Source organism: Trachinotus anak, unplaced genomic scaffold, assembly GCF_046630095.1.
Source record: "Trachinotus anak isolate AG129_WGS33_773 ecotype Australia unplaced genomic scaffold, CSIRO_AGI_Tana_v1 ptg000021l, whole genome shotgun sequence".
NCBI classification, from domain to species: domain Eukaryota; kingdom Metazoa; phylum Chordata; class Actinopteri; order Carangiformes; family Carangidae; genus Trachinotus; species Trachinotus anak.
The window spans coordinates 3899258-3919969 of record NW_027273872.1 but is presented as its reverse complement, the minus strand read 5'-3'; the positions used below and the strand labels follow the sequence as shown (position 1 = coordinate 3919969).

General features: G+C 39.5%; 1 protein-coding gene across 12 annotated transcripts in view; it reads left to right on the top strand.

Annotated features, from left to right (window-relative positions):
• The window catches only part of diaph2 (diaphanous-related formin 2), a 353639-nt gene that overhangs the window by 135662 nt on the left and 197265 nt on the right, over nt 1-20712 (top strand). For all 12 annotated transcript variants that reach the window (XM_071457232.1, XM_071457234.1, XM_071457233.1 and 9 more), the window contains one exon: nt 1179-1293. In XM_071457232.1, coding sequence (XP_071313333.1) covers nt 1179-1293 — 115 coding nt within the window. The remainder of the gene's footprint in view (nt 1-1178; nt 1294-20712) is intronic.

The following is a 20712-nucleotide window of genomic DNA, read 5'->3' as shown; positions in this document are numbered from 1 at the left end:
TTGAAACTGCTAAAACATGAGCTGTTGCTGGATTTGCTGCATTCATTATTATTATTATCATTATTATTATTATCATTATTATAAGTAGTAGTAGTAAAATATCTAGGGAATAAATCATTACATTATTGAACTTCTACATTTGCTGTTTTGCCATTTTCTCAGCATTAGTCTATCACAGACATGACGTGGGCTGCTGTCTAGAGCTTTGAGCAAGTTGTAGAGCAAATAAGAGTACAGAGGCACTTTGTTATCAACACTAAGCACCAACACCAGCTCATGTCCAAAGTTCCATAAGCCTCCCATTAAAGCAGGTATCGTTACTATTAAAGATTTGGCAACGCGGTTACACTTATCACCGTTACTATATGAAGGAATCGTTTCCCACCATCCCCTGGAACTGTGTTTCATAAGTGTTGTGCTTGCACCTCCTTCTGTATGTAATTACTGTGGTTTTGAGCAGGTTAACAGCAGTGGTGCAATAGGCCAACTGCTTGTCCAGAGCCTCAATAAAAAGCAACACACTAAGACCTCTCACCATTAACACTTAACACAATGTATAGCAGCTATAGTGTAGTGTCAAATACATTATTAGCTAGTAATAACTGCAACATGTTAGATGGGTTTGTTTATGTGTGAATCTCTCTGTATACTCCTACTCTCTCTCTTGTCTACTGAGCAGTACGGAGGGAATGAAAGAGGAGGAGTAGAAAGCATCCCTGTGGCCTGCCATCATGCCATGTGTAGGTGCTTGGTTGCTTCTTAGAGGCCTTCAGGCAAATCTAGGTAGGAGGACTGTATAAACAGAGTTGCTGAGGTTTTGTGCTCCAAACTGAAATTAAAACATTTCATTCATCCCAGGAGAGGTCAAGCTTTGATGTGTGTGGTTCAATCAGGCTGTATCCACACATCATCATTTAGCGTGGTCATATTCATGTGATTTGTCATCACATGAAAGAATGTATTTAACCCTGAAGACCCCCCTTTTTCATTTTTGATCTTTTTTGCTTGTCTTGTTTGGCACTCAGATGCTAAGGATGCACAAGGGCATGCGTGTGTCCACACAGGAAAAAAAAAACACACACAAACCCCATCTCGAGTGAGAAGAACTTTTTGAGTGGCAGGTTGGTGGAATGGCGGTCTCTGATTGTAGTGATAATGGAAACCTTGTGTCATTGCAGATAGTGCCTCAGGAAATGGCAGAGAATTGCTTCTGGATCAAAGTCAAAGAAGAGAAGTTTGAGAATCCTGACCTATTTGCTCAGCTCTCCCTCTGCTTCTCCTCACAGAGCAAAGGTAAGGAGGCACCATCTCTCTTCACCCCTTCCTTAATTAATCTACACACACGCTTCATTTAGCCTCTCTGGCAATATATGCCAAGCCACTTTCATCTTGTGACACTTAAGAAACCATTTCTCTCACTGAAATGTTAATTATCTTAAAACCAAGCACTTCTTCCTCTGCATTTGAACACACATCTATGTATTTTCAAATCTCTGTGCCAATTAGTAATACCAGTGCTCTTGTTGCTCTGTGTTTATGTGCTTGCATCTTTGAGAGAGCTAGAAATGCAATATGGCTGCACATTGTATTTTTTTTTTGTACGCACTGAGTACTCTCAGATCAGTATTTTTGTGTGTGCACGTGGATGTGCACAAACTTGAACTTGTACGTATATGTGTGAACCGAGAGCAGTTCTGCTTGGTTTGCTTCTTGCCTTTTCCAGTCCAGTAGACCAATCCTCCATCGGGGAAGATGGAAGGCGTTTGTGAAGGAAGCTCTGGGAGTTTTCTTGTCCCGGCCAGTTTGTTTCTCAGATACACAACCAGGCTACCTAACTTGCTGATGAATAACACAAGCAGTACAGAGCAAGTTTGTTTTTGTATAGAAGAGGGTTTGTGAAGGCACTTGATGTATTCCTCCCAGGACAATTTGAGTGTTTTCCACCTCTTTGACAGTGTGTGCGTGTATGTGTGTGTTGTACACCCCTCTAATTCTTGCAGCCTTGGGAGGGTAGAAGTCAGAGCCCTGTCAACTGCAGAACAGTCAAATCTAAGCTCTGTCAGGGTGTGCGGACATAACTGTACAGAATCTTCAAACTTTTCCCATATACCCACACTGCCTGTTTGGACACTACTCATCCTGCTAGCGGCTTCTTGCGCCATTGTTCTCACAGACTCCAGGTCTACAAACTAGGCTCATCTCTTTTTTGTTCTGTGAAATAAATAGCAATGTTCCCTTGGCTGCTGCAATACAGATGGAAGAAGCTGTGGGTAGGAAAGAGCAGTTGTTGCAAGGCTTAATGAAGTGGCAGGGAAAGGCCTGGCAGTCATGCCACTCACCTCATCTTTCACCAGAGGATGTCAGTCACACGCTATATAACACAAGCTCTGTGACATTTCTGAAGTAATTGGTGGTCAGACCTTTTTGACAACTTTGTCACGTCTATTTAATTGTAGTAATTCTGACTCTGTTCTATTATTTGATTCATGAATTGTTATTTAAAATAATAAATGTCAGAAATATGTTTGCAGAGCACAGCTGCTGTAAAATGCATTTGCAGAATGACACTTAATATGAAATACAACTTAACAATTGGAGTTCCACAGACACATGGCTTCAGCTTTAAATGTCCTTTTAAATTCTTTATTGAATTAATTTTCTCACCCACTGGGGTTTGAAAAAAAGTTCTATAGATAGTCCGTGTTCCCGCTGGCCGAGTAGGAATTCATGATCCAGCATTTCCCCTGGGAGTTACCTTTGCTGGATCCCTATCAATTACCCCTCCAGCGACTTCACTGAATCAGCTCTTTTCCTTCTATTGTTGAAACAGAACATGATTTGCTCATGAATGAAAAATGCTGTTTAATGTTTGATATGTACCTCCCCCCATCCCCAATGAAGACGGCTTTGATGTAGATAGTGTTGCAAAAAATGTGCTAGATGGGATCTTCCTAAAATGATACAGTAATTCATTTGTTTTTCTCTTTCCTCTGCTAATGCAGTATAGTTTTTTAAATTCATCCCATCAGAGGATATGTAAAAATAAGTGCGCTTGAACATTAAACATTTTGTTTAAAAGATCCCACTTTATTTCGAATCTGAATCTGACCTGTTTGGATAGAGTTTTCTTCCATCTACAGTCGAGCTGTTTAAGTGTTATCGGTGCAGTTTAAAGTGGTGTTGGGGTTCAGGTGGAAAAGCCAGTACTTGCAAGATTAATTCCTGAGGTCTTGTACTCTCATTGTAACCCCTCATTGTAACCACGGACCATAAATCCTTTGTGCTGATTTGACAAACAAGTCACTGGTGAAAACCGACTTCATTTGTCTGGGATATTGCCACAGGTTTTTTTTTCAAACGTGCACACACACACACACACACACACACACAAACACACACACTCACACTTGTTGTTTTTTCTTTTACTTCTTTGTGTTACCTCCATCTTTGCCACATCTTAGACATGGATATTTATAAGTAAAGCACACTTTGGGGGACTAGTGTATCGTGAAAGATGAGGCAAGCAGGTGAAAATGCCTTCCCTGCAGAGCTGCCCTCAGAAAATGGTACAAAAAGGCTTCTATTAACTCCACGTTCCTTGGGATTCTTGCTTGTTGCTTGCATTGTTGAAGAACAACACTTTAGCAGTAAAAGAAAAAAAAAAGAATCACTAACAGCCCCCAATTTTCACATGGTTATTGCGCTCAGAGGCCTCTAAAACAACTGAGAATGCAAGACTGTCATCTCCCCCGCTGTTTTTATGAGTCTCACTGTTTAATGAGTTTTACCAAGAAAAGGAAATGATAATCAAGAGGGATTTCAAGCTTGGCTTCAATCTTCTAAATGTGGCTTTTATTATTTTTTTTCTTTGTCATTTATTATAAGATGGTTCTTTGGCCTGATTGAAAACTTAACACATATGTCAATTCTTAGGTACTCTGAAGGTCATAGACAGAAAAATTTTGAATTGTTTTGATGTTGCTCAAATTCTGAAGCACATTATTGCTTTTTATCTGACACATTTATTTAACTCAATATTGCTATAATTTGTGGCATATAGACATCAGAAATTAGTAATTGCATTTTTGTTTAAATTCTAATACCTATATACAGTCATCTTTATTACTGTTAGTTATATGTAGATGCTAACACCTACAGTCACTGTCTCATGAAGCTTATTGCCAGGAGAAGATCTTGTCTTGTCCTCCAGTTGGATGGTTGGTAATGATGGCCAGTCTCTGCCCACCTTCTCCCAGCTTCTAGCTCAACTCCTCTCACCTGTTTCAGAGACAACAAGAGACTCTTTCTGCTACCTCCCCAAGACTGTGAGCAGCTGTCGTCCTCTCATTCCTACTTTTCCCAGGGCTGTGGGCATCCTCCACACAGACTGTGCTGGGAAAACCCCAGCAGCCAATCTCAAGTGGAAATAACCACAATTTTGAACCTGGCACTTTGTGGCCTTACTCTCAGAGGCCTCTTTGCATCCGTCTTCCCTTGGGACAGTCAGTTCAGTCAGGATGATCGTCTTTGCCTCCTCAGATATGACTCTCAGGGATGTCCAAGATGTCAGCTTGTGCACTGCGGACCTTGTCATGATGCCATCTGTATCTCCCTTGGCTAAGTGCAGTCTTGCAACGGACCAGCATGTGTTCCAGTGTTCCTCTCTCTCCTCATAACTTGCACAGTGGGTCCTCCATCATTCCCCACCTGTGCAGGTTTGTTGGTGTTAGAAGAATGTCGTACACTGATTGGCACAGGAAAGAGATCCATATGGACTCCAGCCTAAAGCTTAGGCCATATGATCTTTCTTGGCAGCTGTCACTTTGTCTGGGCTCCTTGTGATCCAAGTTCCACAGCCCTCGATCTTCATCACCTGAGTCTTTGTAAATCATGACTTGAATTTTCCTGCTAAGCCTGATCCCTATCTTTCTCAGCCATTCAGCTGCTTGTTTCGCTGACTCGGATACATTGCTTCTCTCAGTGAGAGAGTGTTGGTTCACTGGTGTCTAGCTCTTCCTCAGGAGGTGCAGGTCTGTCAATCTGCACTTGGTCTGTCTCCTGGATTTTACTTTGTCTAACAGAGTTTTGGTGAACTTATATGTATCCTTCATGACCTGAGCTCTAATTTTGATATTTCTTATATTACAAGTTGCATCCTGTTCTAGTGAGTGGAAAATGTAACAATTGTGACTTGAAAATATATTACACTCAAAGCTACATCCTTGCCACTGATGTCAAAACAAGTATTTCACGTTTGGCACCATTGAGTGCTTTCTGATCTGGAAGTTGTTACTACCCTCTCAGAGAGCTAAGAAATCTGTTATCACAGTCACACATCTCTATTTTGCTCTTACTCATCACCACAGTTTTTCACATCTTTTAAACTTGTGCATAAGACATTAAATGGGCCCTGTAGAACAACCTGGCCACATCATAGATGAGTTTTATTTTCTATTAAAACAGTTGTTTCCCCTTTGCTTTCTTTCTTTTGTCTTTTTCCCCCCTTTTCTTCCTTCACTCAACTGTATCGGCTTATCCCGCTTTCTTTACCCTCTTCCCCATAGACTTGGCTCTTTTTTTTTTTCTTTTACCCTCATCTCCCCACAGTTCACTTTATCAATCTGTGGGTTGTGCCTTTGTACGGCTCTTGGGATCAAATCAGATTCACTTCAGGATTGAATGTGTGTAGCCATGGCCTGCTGCATTTGAAAGGCAATTCATTCAGCTGGAACTTTGCAGTTCAATTTGAAACAAGATTGATGTTGGCAAACTTCACACCCCCTTTCTCCCAAAATGTTTCCTCCATTGCCCACATCAATTGCTGACGGACAAAGGGCATATGCCACTTTGTAATGGTGATGTCTGGGCTTCTCAGCAGAAACGACACAAAGAAAGAAAGGAGGTTATTTGACACAGACTGAAATCTCTGAGTCCGTTGTGTACAAATATTCAAGTATGCAATGACTTTTATTCTGTCAATGTTGAATTACTGATGATCATTTACACTGATCTAGAAACATATATTTAGGGGTCGGGTCATGCTCTAGTCATTGTTGTTGGGGTTCTATACCCCAGTTATTAAATACTCATTATGGTTTTAAAGTCACAAATACTTTTGCAGTGAGAGAACGAACGGGAGAGAGAGAGAGAGTGAGAGAGGGAGGCCTAATGAAGATGCATGTTCATCCTAAAGTAGGAATCAGAGGCTGTAGTCCACCCCTCTGAGCAGGGTTATTCGGACTTCCTTTCCCAGCATGCCTCGGTGTTAATGATGCCTAGGCTGCTAATGAACACGCTCAGCCAAGTGCTTGTGGTGAATAAGGCCTGAGGGGACAGGGAGAAGTGTTACCAAATGAATGAAGCACCTTTGAAAATAAATCTAGAAATTGGTTGGGAGAGAGAGAGGCATCAGTGGTGTAATAATGAATATCAAGGGAGTTCTTTGCCTGAAGAATTTTAAGCAGATTTTTGTCATAATGTGCAGCATTTCCAGTTGTGTATAGTATAATCCATAAAGTACTGAGGTATAAAATTAAGTTACTGCAGGTATTATTATTATAATTATATGAACTGTACAGTACGCAGTCACATGCACATGCACACATACACCCATGCACACACACCAACCCCAACCTGAACCTAACCTAAACCTAATTACAACCCTAACCCTAAAACAAAGTCTTAACCCTCAAACAGCCATTTAAAGCTGTGGGGTCTAACATTTTGGTCCCTAGGAAGCTGGGAGACACAAATATAGTAAAACAAGGCCACACACAAACTTGTGTTGTGCTTGTAAAGGTCAGCTCTGGGAAGGTAACTTGGTTAAAGCCTGACTTCAAGCGATGGCTGCTGTCGTCCTCCCCCTCATCACATGGGATCTGATCAAATCCCTCAGGAGTTTTCTTCACGCTCACACCCGTTTCCCTTTACCTATATCTGTACAACTCTGTCCCACACACACACACACACACACACACACACTCTTCCTACTGAGCCAATGTAGTGTGCACACCAGCAGATTCTCAATCCTTGCTACAAAGCCCCAGCAGCAGGGCGGTAATGACCCTGCCACAACGGCAGTAATGATGGAATCAGTGGGGGGTTTAGCTGGCTCTCTGACTCTCCCTAATAAGTCCCCTAATAACTCTGTTAACATCAGGGCTGACCCGGCCACCAGATCAAACACACTCACGCATGGTCGGCCACCTCACATGACACTCTGCAACCTCTCAGTGAGACAAGAAAGCTGTTGCTGACCAGCACACTGCGTTCTCAGGGCCCTGCAGTGTGTGTTCAGTTTAAGTCTATGACACAAGTTTTGGCTCACAGAACACAGTAGCAACTGTGGTAACAATAACTGCCACTCAAAATGTTTTAATCCTATTAAGCTGTATTCATTCAGTGTGAATATGTCTTGTTGATTGAAACCTTTGTAAAGCTTGTTGCTCTTGAAAAAAGAGCTATCCCAAGACTACTAGTGGAGCTCTGCCTCCTCAGATACTCAGAATGTAATAAAGGCTTTTGTATAATGAGTTTAAGCTCAACTCAAGACCCTGCAGCCCACTGTGGAATAGTCTGCCTTGTATTAATAGCATGTCTACAACGATAAGCTTTTGATATGTTCTATGTCAGAGTGTTGGGAAGTCAGGCTTGATGGTTTCCTTGTTTCCCTGGAGAACATGGCTGTTGATTCTGTTAATTGAGAGAAGGGAGCGTCCGCCAAGAAGGCTTCCTCTGCATCTTTATCCTGGGCTTTTCTTCTTCTCCCATCGCCCCTTTTCCTCTTTTCTTATCTCGTCTTTCTCTGCTTCTGAAACCATCTCTTTGGACGTGGCAGTATCCATCTGGAGTCAGGGCCAGCCTGGTAAAAAGAAAAAAACAAAAAACACACCCACTCTCACCCTGCCTAGCTCATTGTTTAACAGCTGCAGCTTCCCACAAACAATATCACAACTGGCATTTTACCACATACTGATTTTGTAAACTGTCATCACTGTGAGTGGAGAGATGCTTCTCTTTGGCGAATTGTTTTGATGACCCCAGACCTTTCCTCACGCCAGTGAATTGTTCATTCTGGACTAAATGTTCATTATTAGTCAGAGCAAACCAAAGAGGATATTATCCCATTTTGGTAAAGAAAGGCCTCAAATTGCACCATTTTCCTCATTTTAGAACAGAAGCCATTAATTGCTGGCAGAGGCAGAAGACATTTGTCTCAATAAAAGACAAAACACCCTGATGTTCATTTCTCTCTGTTTGGGGCAGCCAGCCCACTGTGAATATCTCAGGGTCAGCCCTTTTCCTTGCTCATCCCTGCACGTTTTTAATATATCTCATATGAATGGAAATTAGGCCCTTAAATATTAATGACAAGTAATTGGTTTATTGTAGGAGACTATATTATGTGCATGTGCATCTGTGTCTCTGAGAGAGAGGGTGAGCGAGCAAGCGAGAGAGAGAGAGAGATTTCCTCTCATTCCTTCTTCATATTGCCTTGCTGTGATGTCCCACTGATTTTAATCTTCTCTTCTCAGATGAGAGCCATTCTGGCTATCACAGTGCACTTTAACTTTAGCCCTCTGAATATTAGCTTTCTTTGATACCTGCCGCTTACAGCCTCCCAACTCTACACCCTGCTAACTTTTATGTGCCTTCAGGTACACTGTAATGTTCATCACAATCTGTCTCTTCGAAAATAAATATCCCCTGTGCATCTAAATATTTTATTTCTTTTTCTCCATGCTCACTCCCTTGGATAACCTAATACATTCTTGGAATATGTCAATCGTTCTGTTATCATTTTAATGTAGTTCTCGACTGGCCTTCAAAAGTATATTTTTTGTCGCAATTTTAACAATATATTCAGGTAATGCCTTTTCTTTAACCTCTTAGTATTTTAGCTTGTTACTGTCACACCAGTATTTTCTGCATCTTCATTGTAAAGTCAGTTTGTTCTGTCTAGAAAATCTCTGTCACCAATACGTAGACAACCCAATATACTGAGGTCCAAGTGTGCTCACATGCTCAATAGCAACAAGTCTGGAAGAATGATAGTGAGATAAAAGTCTGTAAAGTGACTGTAGCCAAACAGGAGACCCAGGTTTTTGAACTTGATCCTGAAATTATTAGTAAAAAACAGAATTCTTTTTGATAGTTTTAATGCAAATGTTCCATTTATTTGGGGTTCTTGCCTGATGTGTTTTTCCTTTACATCAAGACTTTGAGTAACCTGCCACATTCCCTTACCATTACCATTACATGACATTTAATAGTATGTATGTATTTGTATTTGTATTTGTTATATCATATAATAACAATCATCATCCTTTCACCACCCCTGAAAATATTTACATTTATTGCTAATTAAATATATATATATATGTGTGTGTGTGTGTGTGTGTGTGTGTGTGTGTGTGTGTGTGTGTGTGTGTGTGTGTGTATGTGTATATATATATATATATATATATATATATATATATGTTCAGAAGTGATATTTAGTGTTAAACAAAAGGAAAGACGTTGTGTTTTTGTGAGAGTTGTGTATATGTGTGTTTTTCTCTGTGAGTCATCCAATATATCCAGTATCTGTGTGCCTTCCTAATTGAGTGATAGGATGCTTATTAACAAGGGGGCTTGCCTTTAAAAAGAGGACAATGTCAGGCCTGTCACTGGAGCTTTTCACATGGAAAAGCCCCAGTGGAGCTTCATTAACTCACCCCCATGATCCCAGACAGCAGAATATGGAGTGCATATCTAATCCAGCTCAGAAGTATGAGTACAAGAGCAGAGGGGTTTTATAGGGAATACTTGATGTGTGATGGTTCACTGTTCACTGTGTGGATATACTGCTGCACTGGTTTGGTATTTTTGAGTGATGCATGGAAGGCTTGAAAAAGGTCTGTGGAAGTTTTGCGAGCAATGTTGCTTTTATGAATTTTTAGTCCTTTTCAAAAAGCAACTGTTAACTGAAAATGCTTAAAATGTACAGGTTTGTCAATAATTATCGTGAGAATGAAAATATTTTTACTTTTTTCTCAGATTTCTTCATACATTTGTATCCTGGCAGCCATTACACGAATCCGCTGAGAGTGATTCACTGACACTCGATATTCTATTAGCAACTTACACAGCTTTTTCACTCTTCTTGCCAGGTATTAATTTCAGGGGCTGATAGCTTTTGTTCTACTTAAGCACTGGTTGTTTTTTTTTTCCTCTGATAGGCCTGTAGACACAGTTTGTTTTTCAAGCTGTTACAACTCAACCACCCGCTGTATTTCATAATCTCCTCTTAAATGAGATCGAACACAAACTCTGTCGGCCACGCAGTTAACAGAATTCATCAGTTGTAATTGCAAATGTTTTACTAGTATGTCAATTTTACACTTGTTGTCTAACTCCAACCTCTCCAAAAGTACTTTGCATCCGGCTCCATGTTGACTCATGATTTCCATGCAGATCAAAAAGTGCACACAAGCCCTGTTTCTCCACTGGCTAACACAATGCCTTTATTGTGCACAGTAGTCCAGCACGCAGTAGCCCACTGAGTTTGTTACATGGCATTAAGTTTAATTTGTCTTTGAGCCTCTTTTGGTGGAATTGGTTTGTGACTACAAGTGGGCCAGGGGGTGACACTCCCGCAGCCAATCTGGCTAGAAAGACACAGAGAGGAGACAGAGGAGCTCTGGGGGGAAGAGAGCAACCGTGATGTCATGCAGGATGGGTAAACAATCAGAGTCCTACGTGTTCAAGATGGTGCCTCCTTGAATATAAACAATCATGACTGCTCACGCCACAGCAAGGTAAATTACTGCACAGACAGAAAAGGTTTAGATGGTGGAAGGAAAAAATAAGGTAGACAGACCAGTCTGATTACAAATTGTGATCCACAGTCACCTGAAAAGAGAGTAAAAAAAGAACAAAAAACAGTGACATTTGAGGGAAATTGTTAAATCTGGAACCACTAGAATCTAAAACCTAATGTCTTCAGTGACTTTATTTTCAACTGCATCAAACAAAACTGTTGTAGTTAAAATGTGTTTCTTTGTTGGGATGTAAATAAAACATGTTAATCAAATGCTAATATAGCATAGAGACTAAGAGGCTTCAGCCTGAGACAGCTAACTCAGCAATATGGTGATATCTATCTTCTTCTCTTTGGTTGCTCTGAATATTTCATTACTGAAGTAACTTCAGCTTTGCACCAGAGGTCTAAGTACCATTTGGCGTGAGAGCAATCTTTGTTTTTCAATAATGTAATATTTCTGTCTGCAAACAAGGAAAGTGAGGCAGTGCTTTTTTAGCTGAGCTCCCACATTTAATCCGTGTGTGAGTTTTATGTTATTTACAGCAGTGACTGCAATTAACAGATTGTGGGGAATAAATAGTGGATGAGTCTGATTGTGTGTTTAAGTGTAGAAACTAGAAACACATCAATGAACACCATGAGAAATGACATTGAAATGAAAATTTATTTCATTTCCTTTCTTACTTTGCCCTCCCACCTCACACATTTCTATATACTTCACCATCCTGATATCTCCCTCAGTATCTTCCCCTCTTTTTTCTCTTATGTCTTACTACAATATCCACAGCATACATATTTTACACCTATCTGTATTTTATAGTCTCTATGAATGTGTGTCTCTTTTTCTGTTTTCCATCTCAGTATATTTTTTTAAATCTGCTTTTTTTTTTTTTTTTTTAAGTAAAATAAATCAAAGTTTTTCTTTGCTTTTAGTTCCTCTGTCGTGAAATATGGCTTCCGTAAGCAAGGAAGAACTTTTCAAAGCTGCTCACAATGATTCCACTTATCTAACAAGCATGTACAGTTATTTTGAAGAAATATATATTTATTTTCCATATATAATTCTTCTTTTTGGCCATCTTCTTGAAACCTCATATAAAGAATAGGAATAGTGAAATAACCATTTAAAATTTGATGAAATCTTCTTTGTTCTCTCCTTTTGATCGTGTCTTCTTAAACACAGAGCATACTGTTAAAGACTGCAGAATAATCTACAGCTGTAATGTGCAGAATACTGAACAAGTCTGCTGGAAGTGTGAACCATTACTTTGATGTTGTCTTTGGCTTGTTGTTTGCCTTAGGTACAATCTTTGCCTGTTTGAACAAACAGAACATTAACAAACTCTGAGGATCCCTTGGCCTGCTGAGCTACACTCAGAGTTAGCCATGTTAAGCTATAGGTCTTTCAGTGGTGTTGCACTATTATTGCACTTTTGCTCCACCCACACAAGCAAATAAATGGAAACCACATCAGTAACACTTCAGTATAGAGGCAGGGTCCTGAGAGTGTTGCATTTGTTTCCACCGTATACACGAGCACATATGAATCCAGCTGTAATGCAGCAACCAAATCGAGCACATTTCCCTGAAACATTCATTCAGGTTACGTTAAAGTCGACAGTGGGCAGGCAAACAACTGAGGAGTGTTTTCCAGCAGCTGTTTCATCATCTTCACATTCTGACCAGACATTTGACCCCAGTTGCTCATTGCTAGATGAGGGCTGACTGATGTCAATCCATGTATAAATGTTATGCTGCATGAAAAGTAGAGGTCCATCCGTGGTTGGAGACTGCTTAGTAAGGGAGCTAGTGGTTTTAAAGACTAGACAGATTATTTTGACTGTGTGGATTTGCATTAAGGTGTTTCTGCTCTCCTGACCTTTATTTTCACCTTTCCTACTCTCCTCCAATCCATCTCTGGCTGAGGTAAAGCAGCTTATTAACCTTTCTGAGGCCACAAGCATCCCCAGGATGGAGAGACACCGAAGACATACTGTGTAAGATAAATTAACCTTAGAGGACTGATACGCCTCGATTTTAATTTTAATCACTCTAAGCAGCGAAACGCGTTGGATATTTTATGTCTGATGTGAATGTGAAGAACATATTACACCTTTCATTAAAGTTCAGCCGCACTGAAATGGAGACTGGCAGCTGAAAGAATAGCAATGAAAGTTTTTCTCTTTCTTTGTATTTTCTCATTCATGTTTAGGAATCCTAGATACAGGTATGGTTAGTGATGTGTTTGTCTTGCTGAATCTCTGTTTTTTGTATTTTCTTTTTACATTGTTGCATTTGGTCCTCATCAGTTGAAGCAAACAGGACAAACCTGACTTTGCAGTACTACATGCATTCACCCTAATTTCTGTACTGATTGCTGCTTAAGACCAGGTTTTTCATTTGGGGTATTCCCTTCTCTCACCACTTACCTGTCCCAATTGATCTGTGGCAGTTTCTGACAGCTGTATCTATAATTGACTATCTATAATTGGTTGTGTGAAACCCCCCTGTGATGCAATTAGAGGTCCCGCAGTGAGGTGAAAGCAAGAGAAAGACAGGTGCATAAGAGTCACCTTGTAGCCCATTACTCTGCCCCTGACAGGGGTGGTGCACCTACCAGGGGGGTGCATCCAGAGCAGAAAACAAGTAGCCTCACAATATTCTCCTTTTGTTCTCTCCAAGGGAGTCTGAAATGAGCGAGACCAACAAAAAATATAATTTGTTGATAAGACTTTGTTAATGTTTTCTTATCTTTCCCCAGTTTGAATGGATGCAGTGAGCAGGAGACTGTAATAAGTGCTGATAGCAGGCAGACAAGAGGGCCAGTGAAAATACTCTCGGGCTAATTGTTTGTGTGCCACTTTTGCTTTTTGCCTTACTCTACTGGCATTAGCCAAAACTAGCACAGTGGTGGAAGCAAAGGCTTGTGCCAAGTATGATGAGCTAGCGGTGTAGTGGATGACTAAGCAGGGCACGCCGGCCACTCGGGCCCATGAATTCCTCTCTAGATCTGAGGCTTGGTTTGTTCATTAAAGGTGTGGTTTGACCTCAGGCAAGTCTCAAATGACCCCTCTCTCTGTAAATGCTTCATTAGCTTTGCTTCTCCCATACTGGACTGCCTCACTTAATCTATGTGTCTGCTTGCTCCACCTAAGTTGTGTACATAGTGTGTTTGTGTGTGTGCTGGTGCGTGCACATATTTGTATGTGTGTTAATGAGGGCTCCTGGTGGTGTGTAATTAACACAACAGCAAATGACCCCAAAGGGTAAGATTAACGTTGAACACATTAGACACAATGGTGCCCGGGAGAGACTTTTTTTTTTTTTTTTTTTTTTTTTTGGCAATTAAATGTTTTGTGTTTGTGTCTGTGTCTGTGTAAGTCAGACCATAACTCATGTTGGCATAACTGTATTGCTGCCACTTCTGTCTGCTCACTTGCACGCACACACACACACAAGCACACACACACATAGAAATACACACTCACACAAAGCCAGCAGTCCCTCTGGATTTGCGGGCTCCTCACATGCAGACTGGCAGGATTCTGTCTGCCTTCCTTTCCCGACCGCCTCCTTCACACAACCTGGTCCAACAAAGATAAACACATGCTGGGTAGATTATTAGAGAAGTACCAAGGGCCCCACAGCAGAGCAGCCAGTGCACCATTGTGCTCCAAATGTGGTGGTACCTTGTAGAATCCGATGCAGTCACCCCCAGGGTGTTCTGATACGTACTTAGACACAGGTGGGCGCTCATACCAGCATGAGAGCTAGAACAGACTCCAATGACATTTCATTGTCAAAAGAAACTCTCGGTACATTGTTTTCATTAATGTCATTGTTGGTGGTTTAGATGCTCTAGCAGCTTGAAAGGTAGGAGTGGAAACTTGGCAGTTGTTTAAGATATATCATACAGATAAAGTATATAGTATGCACAATATTTTTTTCTTAATTTTGTGCTGACAGAGTGACAGGTGATTGTGGGTGTGAGAATAGCCTTCACAGAGTAGTGAAGGTACTGTCCTTCTGCTGTAACAAATTTCCCCTGCCCTAGTGAAACTGTTGGACCAAAGAGCTTCTAAAGCAGGTCTCAACTAAAGTGCCAAAATCACACACCTCTAAGTATGTTGCCAAAGCAACAATTTATTACCAGCTGAAGAGCTTATATTTCAACAATGTGTGATTCCTGTAGTGTGTTTGTATGTGCATGCTTCATGTGTATGCTTGCTTCTATACAGTCAATGTGATATTTCAGTTTTTCCTTCTTAATACATTTGCAAAAATTTCTAGAATTTTACTTTGTCATTATGGAGTATTGAGCATAGATAGATGAGGGAAAACATGATTAAAAAAAATATATTTTAGCACAAGGCTGCAACTTAACAAAATATGAAAAAAGTGAGGGAGTCTGAAGACTTTCTAAATGCACTGCTTATTCATGTATAGTAGGTGCTGCAAGTCTGCTTTTGTGTCCGGGAAACAGTTGAGGGAAAGGCAAGAGAGATCCTTGTGTAGTTTGTGTGACAGTTTGTTGCCCTTGTCCCTGAGTGATGCATCAGGAACAACAGAGACGGAGAGAGAGAGACAGAGAGAGAGGGAGAGATGTTATAGGCAGGAGAATATATAACTTTTCCTTGTTTCTGTCTCTGATCCTGACCACTTCATGTTATCAGTAACTCATTTTCTTTATTCCATGTTCTATATGTCAGTACTTTGTAATAGATATACTCTATGTGTATGTGTGAAAGAATGATTATAAGTAAAGAAAAATGAGATGTGGCGAGAAGACATAGACAGCGCACACACGAAAGAGATGTTTTAAGAAGTAGTATTATTTGAGATGAAGGGAGTGATAGAGGCAGAAGGATGTGATAAGTACACCATTGGAAGCTGTTATTGCTACTAAGGAAAATGATAACATTTCTCAGCAGAGGATTTGTGCATACAGCACCACAGTTCTGTCTACTTTATTGGATCAGGAGTTAGCTGTGAGATTTCTAAATGATCTTCCTTTACTGGCAACAAGACATTACTCTCTTATTACTTTGGTATTTTGTTGATTTCAGTGAGACATGTCGAGAAAAATTATTAAATTTTTTAATTAGACAAAGGTTAGCTAGTGTCATATCAGTCTGGCTGATAATGATAAGATAGAAGATATTCCTTTATTAGTCCCACAATGAAAAAGAAAAAAAAAACTGCAAAATGTCTGTATCAAATATAAAAAAAAAAGGATAAATAATGAATAAAGATAATATAATACGTACAATTAGATATTTACAAAATACACAACAATAGCAGTGATATGTACTGGCAATAGACACTAAAAACATAAATAGCAATAGAAACTGTTCAAGAAAATGTCAGATAGTTTCGTGGATGCATGAACAAACCCTAAGCTTGCCCCCTCCCTGCCTCATAAGCACAGTGTTCATATCCCTTGATATCGGGGCGTGCTATGAGCAACAAACAGCCAATCATGGAAGAAGTATGTTGTTTGTTTGCACCAACAACAACAGAAGCCCTGAGTGAGGAAAATAAGCCGGTGAAGACGGTGAGGACACTGTTAACAAAAAAAGTTCCGTAAGCTCACCAGAATCTTTAATCTTACCATAGCAGGAATACATCAAACTTATTTTATCACTTGAACTCTTAAGATTATGCAATGTGTCGTCAGTCACGATCGACATCTGCTACATCTCAAAGACAACTCACAGTCAGTCCACAGTATGACAAAACATCCAAACAGTACAAGGACATAACCCATGTGGTAGTGTGCTACTTTTCTCCTGGTCTGTAATAGCTCATAAATAGCTCATTAAAATTATCAATAATTACCAATATTAACTGATTGATCATTTTTATCATGATAACATTTTTGACCATGTCGCTCAGCCTGAGTGTCACAGATGGATATTGGTGACACCTGCAGGTTCAGAAGTAAGTGTATGGACACACATGCACCACTTGCCTCTTTTTTTTTCCTCTGACACATGTAGGGCTTGAAATACACACTTGGACATACACACACTGGCCTTGACAGGCTCTCCTGCACTTGTATTGTTGTTCTGTCTGTTGTAATTAAGAAAAACATGCAGTCAAACCAATCAACATTGGTTCAGTTGTGAATTTTTTTCTGCTGAATATGGCTTGATGTCAGTGTCCTCCAGCACAGTGAAAATAAGCCCAAATTAATGTGACACATTCTCACCAGAAAATATGAAAAGCTCTTTGCAAGCAGTACCACAATTCAAGGTCTCTGAAGCAGTTAATCGCTGATCAGAGCTGGCAGGTCAAGGGTATATTGCTACCTTCCAACAATAATCACTGAACAAGCTGCCAAACCCAAAAGAAAGATATTCCTGCTCTCTAGTGCTAGACTAAGTCAGCACAGGCAATTTTTCACCTGCAACATGCGGGCGTGTCACTTATCTGCTTTTCGTGAAAGAGCACCATAAACATGCGAGGCGAGGTGTTGCTGCTTATTTACCGCAGCCCCCTGTGTTATGGTGTAAGTAATTTCTTTAGAAATGAAAACCAAATACATATCACAAGTGTCAGAAATCAAGTAATTTTTTTCTCATATTTTCTGGAAAACTTCCAGGAGTATTTATGGCAATGATTTATGATGACAACAAATTAGAAAGTAAAGCAAATGTTTGACTTTGTGAAGCTATAACTAGCAAATGTTTTATTTTTTGGATAGAGTTTTTATTTGCTTAATTACTAATGGATTTTATTTCAGACTGGAATGGATTGATTTTCTTTCAACCACTGAATTCAATAAATAATTTATCTGTTGAACACTTAGTAATTTCTCTGGAAAAAGTGAGTTTATGGTGTAATTATACTAATATAACATTCATGTATCTGGGATAACTTCCTGAAATAGTTTTTCTCACTGGACACATGTTTTGTCCTTTGGATACATTTACAGAAGAAAACTTAATTTTGTACTGAAGCTGCTTGTTTGATGCCACTTATAGCCAGTGCAATGCCGCAGCGGTACCCACCTGGTTATGGAGAAGATAAATGAAAAAAATTCAATAGCTGCCTTTGGTTGGCATTCAAACAGACACTTAATACAGAAAAAAGGTCATTTTTATTTATATTGACTAGTTTTCCACTTATGTATTTTTTCTGATTGCTCTTGAAATATGAAATTCAGTTTATTGTAAGTACATGAGAACCACAACAAAGCTTTTGGTTGTATTGTAATCTTTGGCTGTGTGATGTGTGTGAGCTGTGAGATGTTTCTTTTTCCTGTTAAGTGAAGCATGTTAGTCATTTGCATGCCAAGGTCCCTGTTTTGCTTCTGAGAATAATTTATTCACATATGTTACCTATCATCGTTGTTGAGGTGCTGTTATCAGAGAGTTTCTCCACCAGTAGGGGGCACTGTGATACAGGCCAATGACTGAGACCTCTCAGAGGCTTGTACCTGTGGTTAGTGGAGGGGGGTACACATCCTCTCCCAGCCTCATTGGGGTTAGAGAATCATAGACATACCTAATACAATCCAACACAACATATCCACCATCAAAATTTCATCAGATCACACAGTGAGGGGTTTCTGTATGTTGTGACAGGGACCGATCTGTAGGTCTGTTCCGACCCAGAATTGATGTGAACTCATTTTCTGAAGGAATGCCAAAGTATTAACTTTCACATTTTTCATTTCCCAGAGGAGTAAGTGTATTTCAATGCCAGGGTCAATCTGGTTTTTATCTGGTAATGGTTTGTGTCAAGACCAGTTGAACCTTTTCTCTCAGGAGCTTGTATCTGCAAGACCGTGAGTTTAGTGTTGGATGTCACTGAGAAGATTAAATATGTTTGGAGGATGGAGTGTTGACTCCTTTGCTTTAAGTGTGGAGAAAACTTAGGAAAACTGTTGTGTGAAGTAAAGGCCAAAATGTTCCTTAAAAATAAAGTGTTAGTGTCTTGTTGAAACGTTGAAAGGTTATACCATACATAGAGCAATAGTGACAATAGTGGATATCAGTGGCCATACAGTAAGATTGTTGTTTTTTTGTTTTTTGATAGTGATTTCTAATGTTGGAATATACTGTAGATAGTTATCAGACATGACACTGGTCTGGCCATTGATTGCTGCTTTTGAACTATATTTGCTGGCTGCATAGAGCCTGTGTGCAGCTGAGCAGAGTTCCCCTCAGAAAGACAATCCTTGAATATTTCATAACAAGCCAAGTGAAAATGTATTCATAGAACCAGGTGCATTAACAATTGATATGAATTGATACATTTGATATCAACCAGAACAATTCAACAGAATCATGCCTTGTTAACATAAAAGTGTTGTTCCATAATCGTCAATCCACTTGTTTAATCTATGGTAATTTAACATTACAGAGCATTAGTTCTATATTTTTCTATAACTGATTCTATGCTCTTCTAATAACAATCAAAGTCTGTGTCTTGACACTGATAATTCTTTTACTTGTAATGTGTAACATCCATGCTGGTTTTCTATTTTGTTCACCCTGCAGTCTCATGCCTCCCTCACTGGATGGCAGGTGCTCGTTTAGCCTGAATTAAGAAATGTTCCTTTCAGAGAAGCAGGCACGTAACTACTAGACTACTACTAGAAGTAGTCTACACATGTTATTGCTCTCATTTATCAAACATAGATAATCACGTGATCATCAGTGTTGTTATTTGTTAGGTTTTTGCAGTCAATTAAAATGAATGTTTGTCTGAGCCATGTTGAGATAATATTAACACATGGCAACAAGTTGAATAGTGTTCAGCCTTCACTTAATAACAATAATAATAATAATAATAAACAAAGACATTAAAATTCCACAGTCAATAAAGCATACACTAACATTATTTTTTTGTTTTTTGAAATGTAAAATGAAATGCCTGTTTTGAAATTTGCATTTTAGAATTTGCATTGTAAATAGCAGACTCAAAATCTCAAAGGCATGCTTAATACAACTTGGTGCGTGGGGAAATCTGGTAACCATGATCAATATTTTGCTGTGTTACATTCTGCACTGCATATCAGATATTTAAATTTTGCTGTGCCATGCCTTTCATTTAATATACCAAGAGTTCTCATGCCTGCATAAATTATGATGTGATACATCAATATGAAATTAACAGTTGCTGGTGTGGCATGACGATGCTGCTGGTACAGATTTTTTTTTCACAGCTGGATTTCATACATTGATCTGTGATCAGTTTCCCACTAAGTACTATTTAGATGTTGTGCAGATGTTTCATATTTGATGCTTGAAATTATGAAGCCTCTGAGTGGTAGCTTGAGAATGTAAGGACACCTTTAGGCTTTTTCAGTGATTCCCCTCTGCTGTCTGTCCTTGATCAGACATCGATGCTTATCCAGGGAAGTACGCACTACACAAAATTGTATTTCTTCTTCTGCTCTTCTCTCTTGCTGTTGTCTCTTGGTCGAGGTCTCAAAATCCTGATGGCCAAATTTACAATGCTTTACAATGCATGCAACACATGCCCACTGGCCAGTAAGTGCAGTTTGCCTCTAATCTGAGGCACACATTGCTAGTAAACAGTGAGGTGCACTGGTTTCCTATTTTTGCACATGCATTTTAAAAAGGAATACAGAGAAGATGGGTAGAGATATGATTGTGGGTGCATTTCACTGGATTTGTTGAAGTTCACAGTTTGTGAGGGTTAATTTTGCATGGAAACTCATTTGTACATTTATTCAGCTACATTAAAGGAAGACTGTTATGTTGAATAAAAATTCAAACTAGTGAGAGCAGTTAATGGTTGGAATCTATAGCTGATATTGATATTTGGCCGTTTAAAAATCAAATCACAGTATATCAGCCGATAGTAGTTTTTGTTTAAATTAACACATAAACATAAACAAACAATCATGAATATGCATGCTTTAGTGACCAACA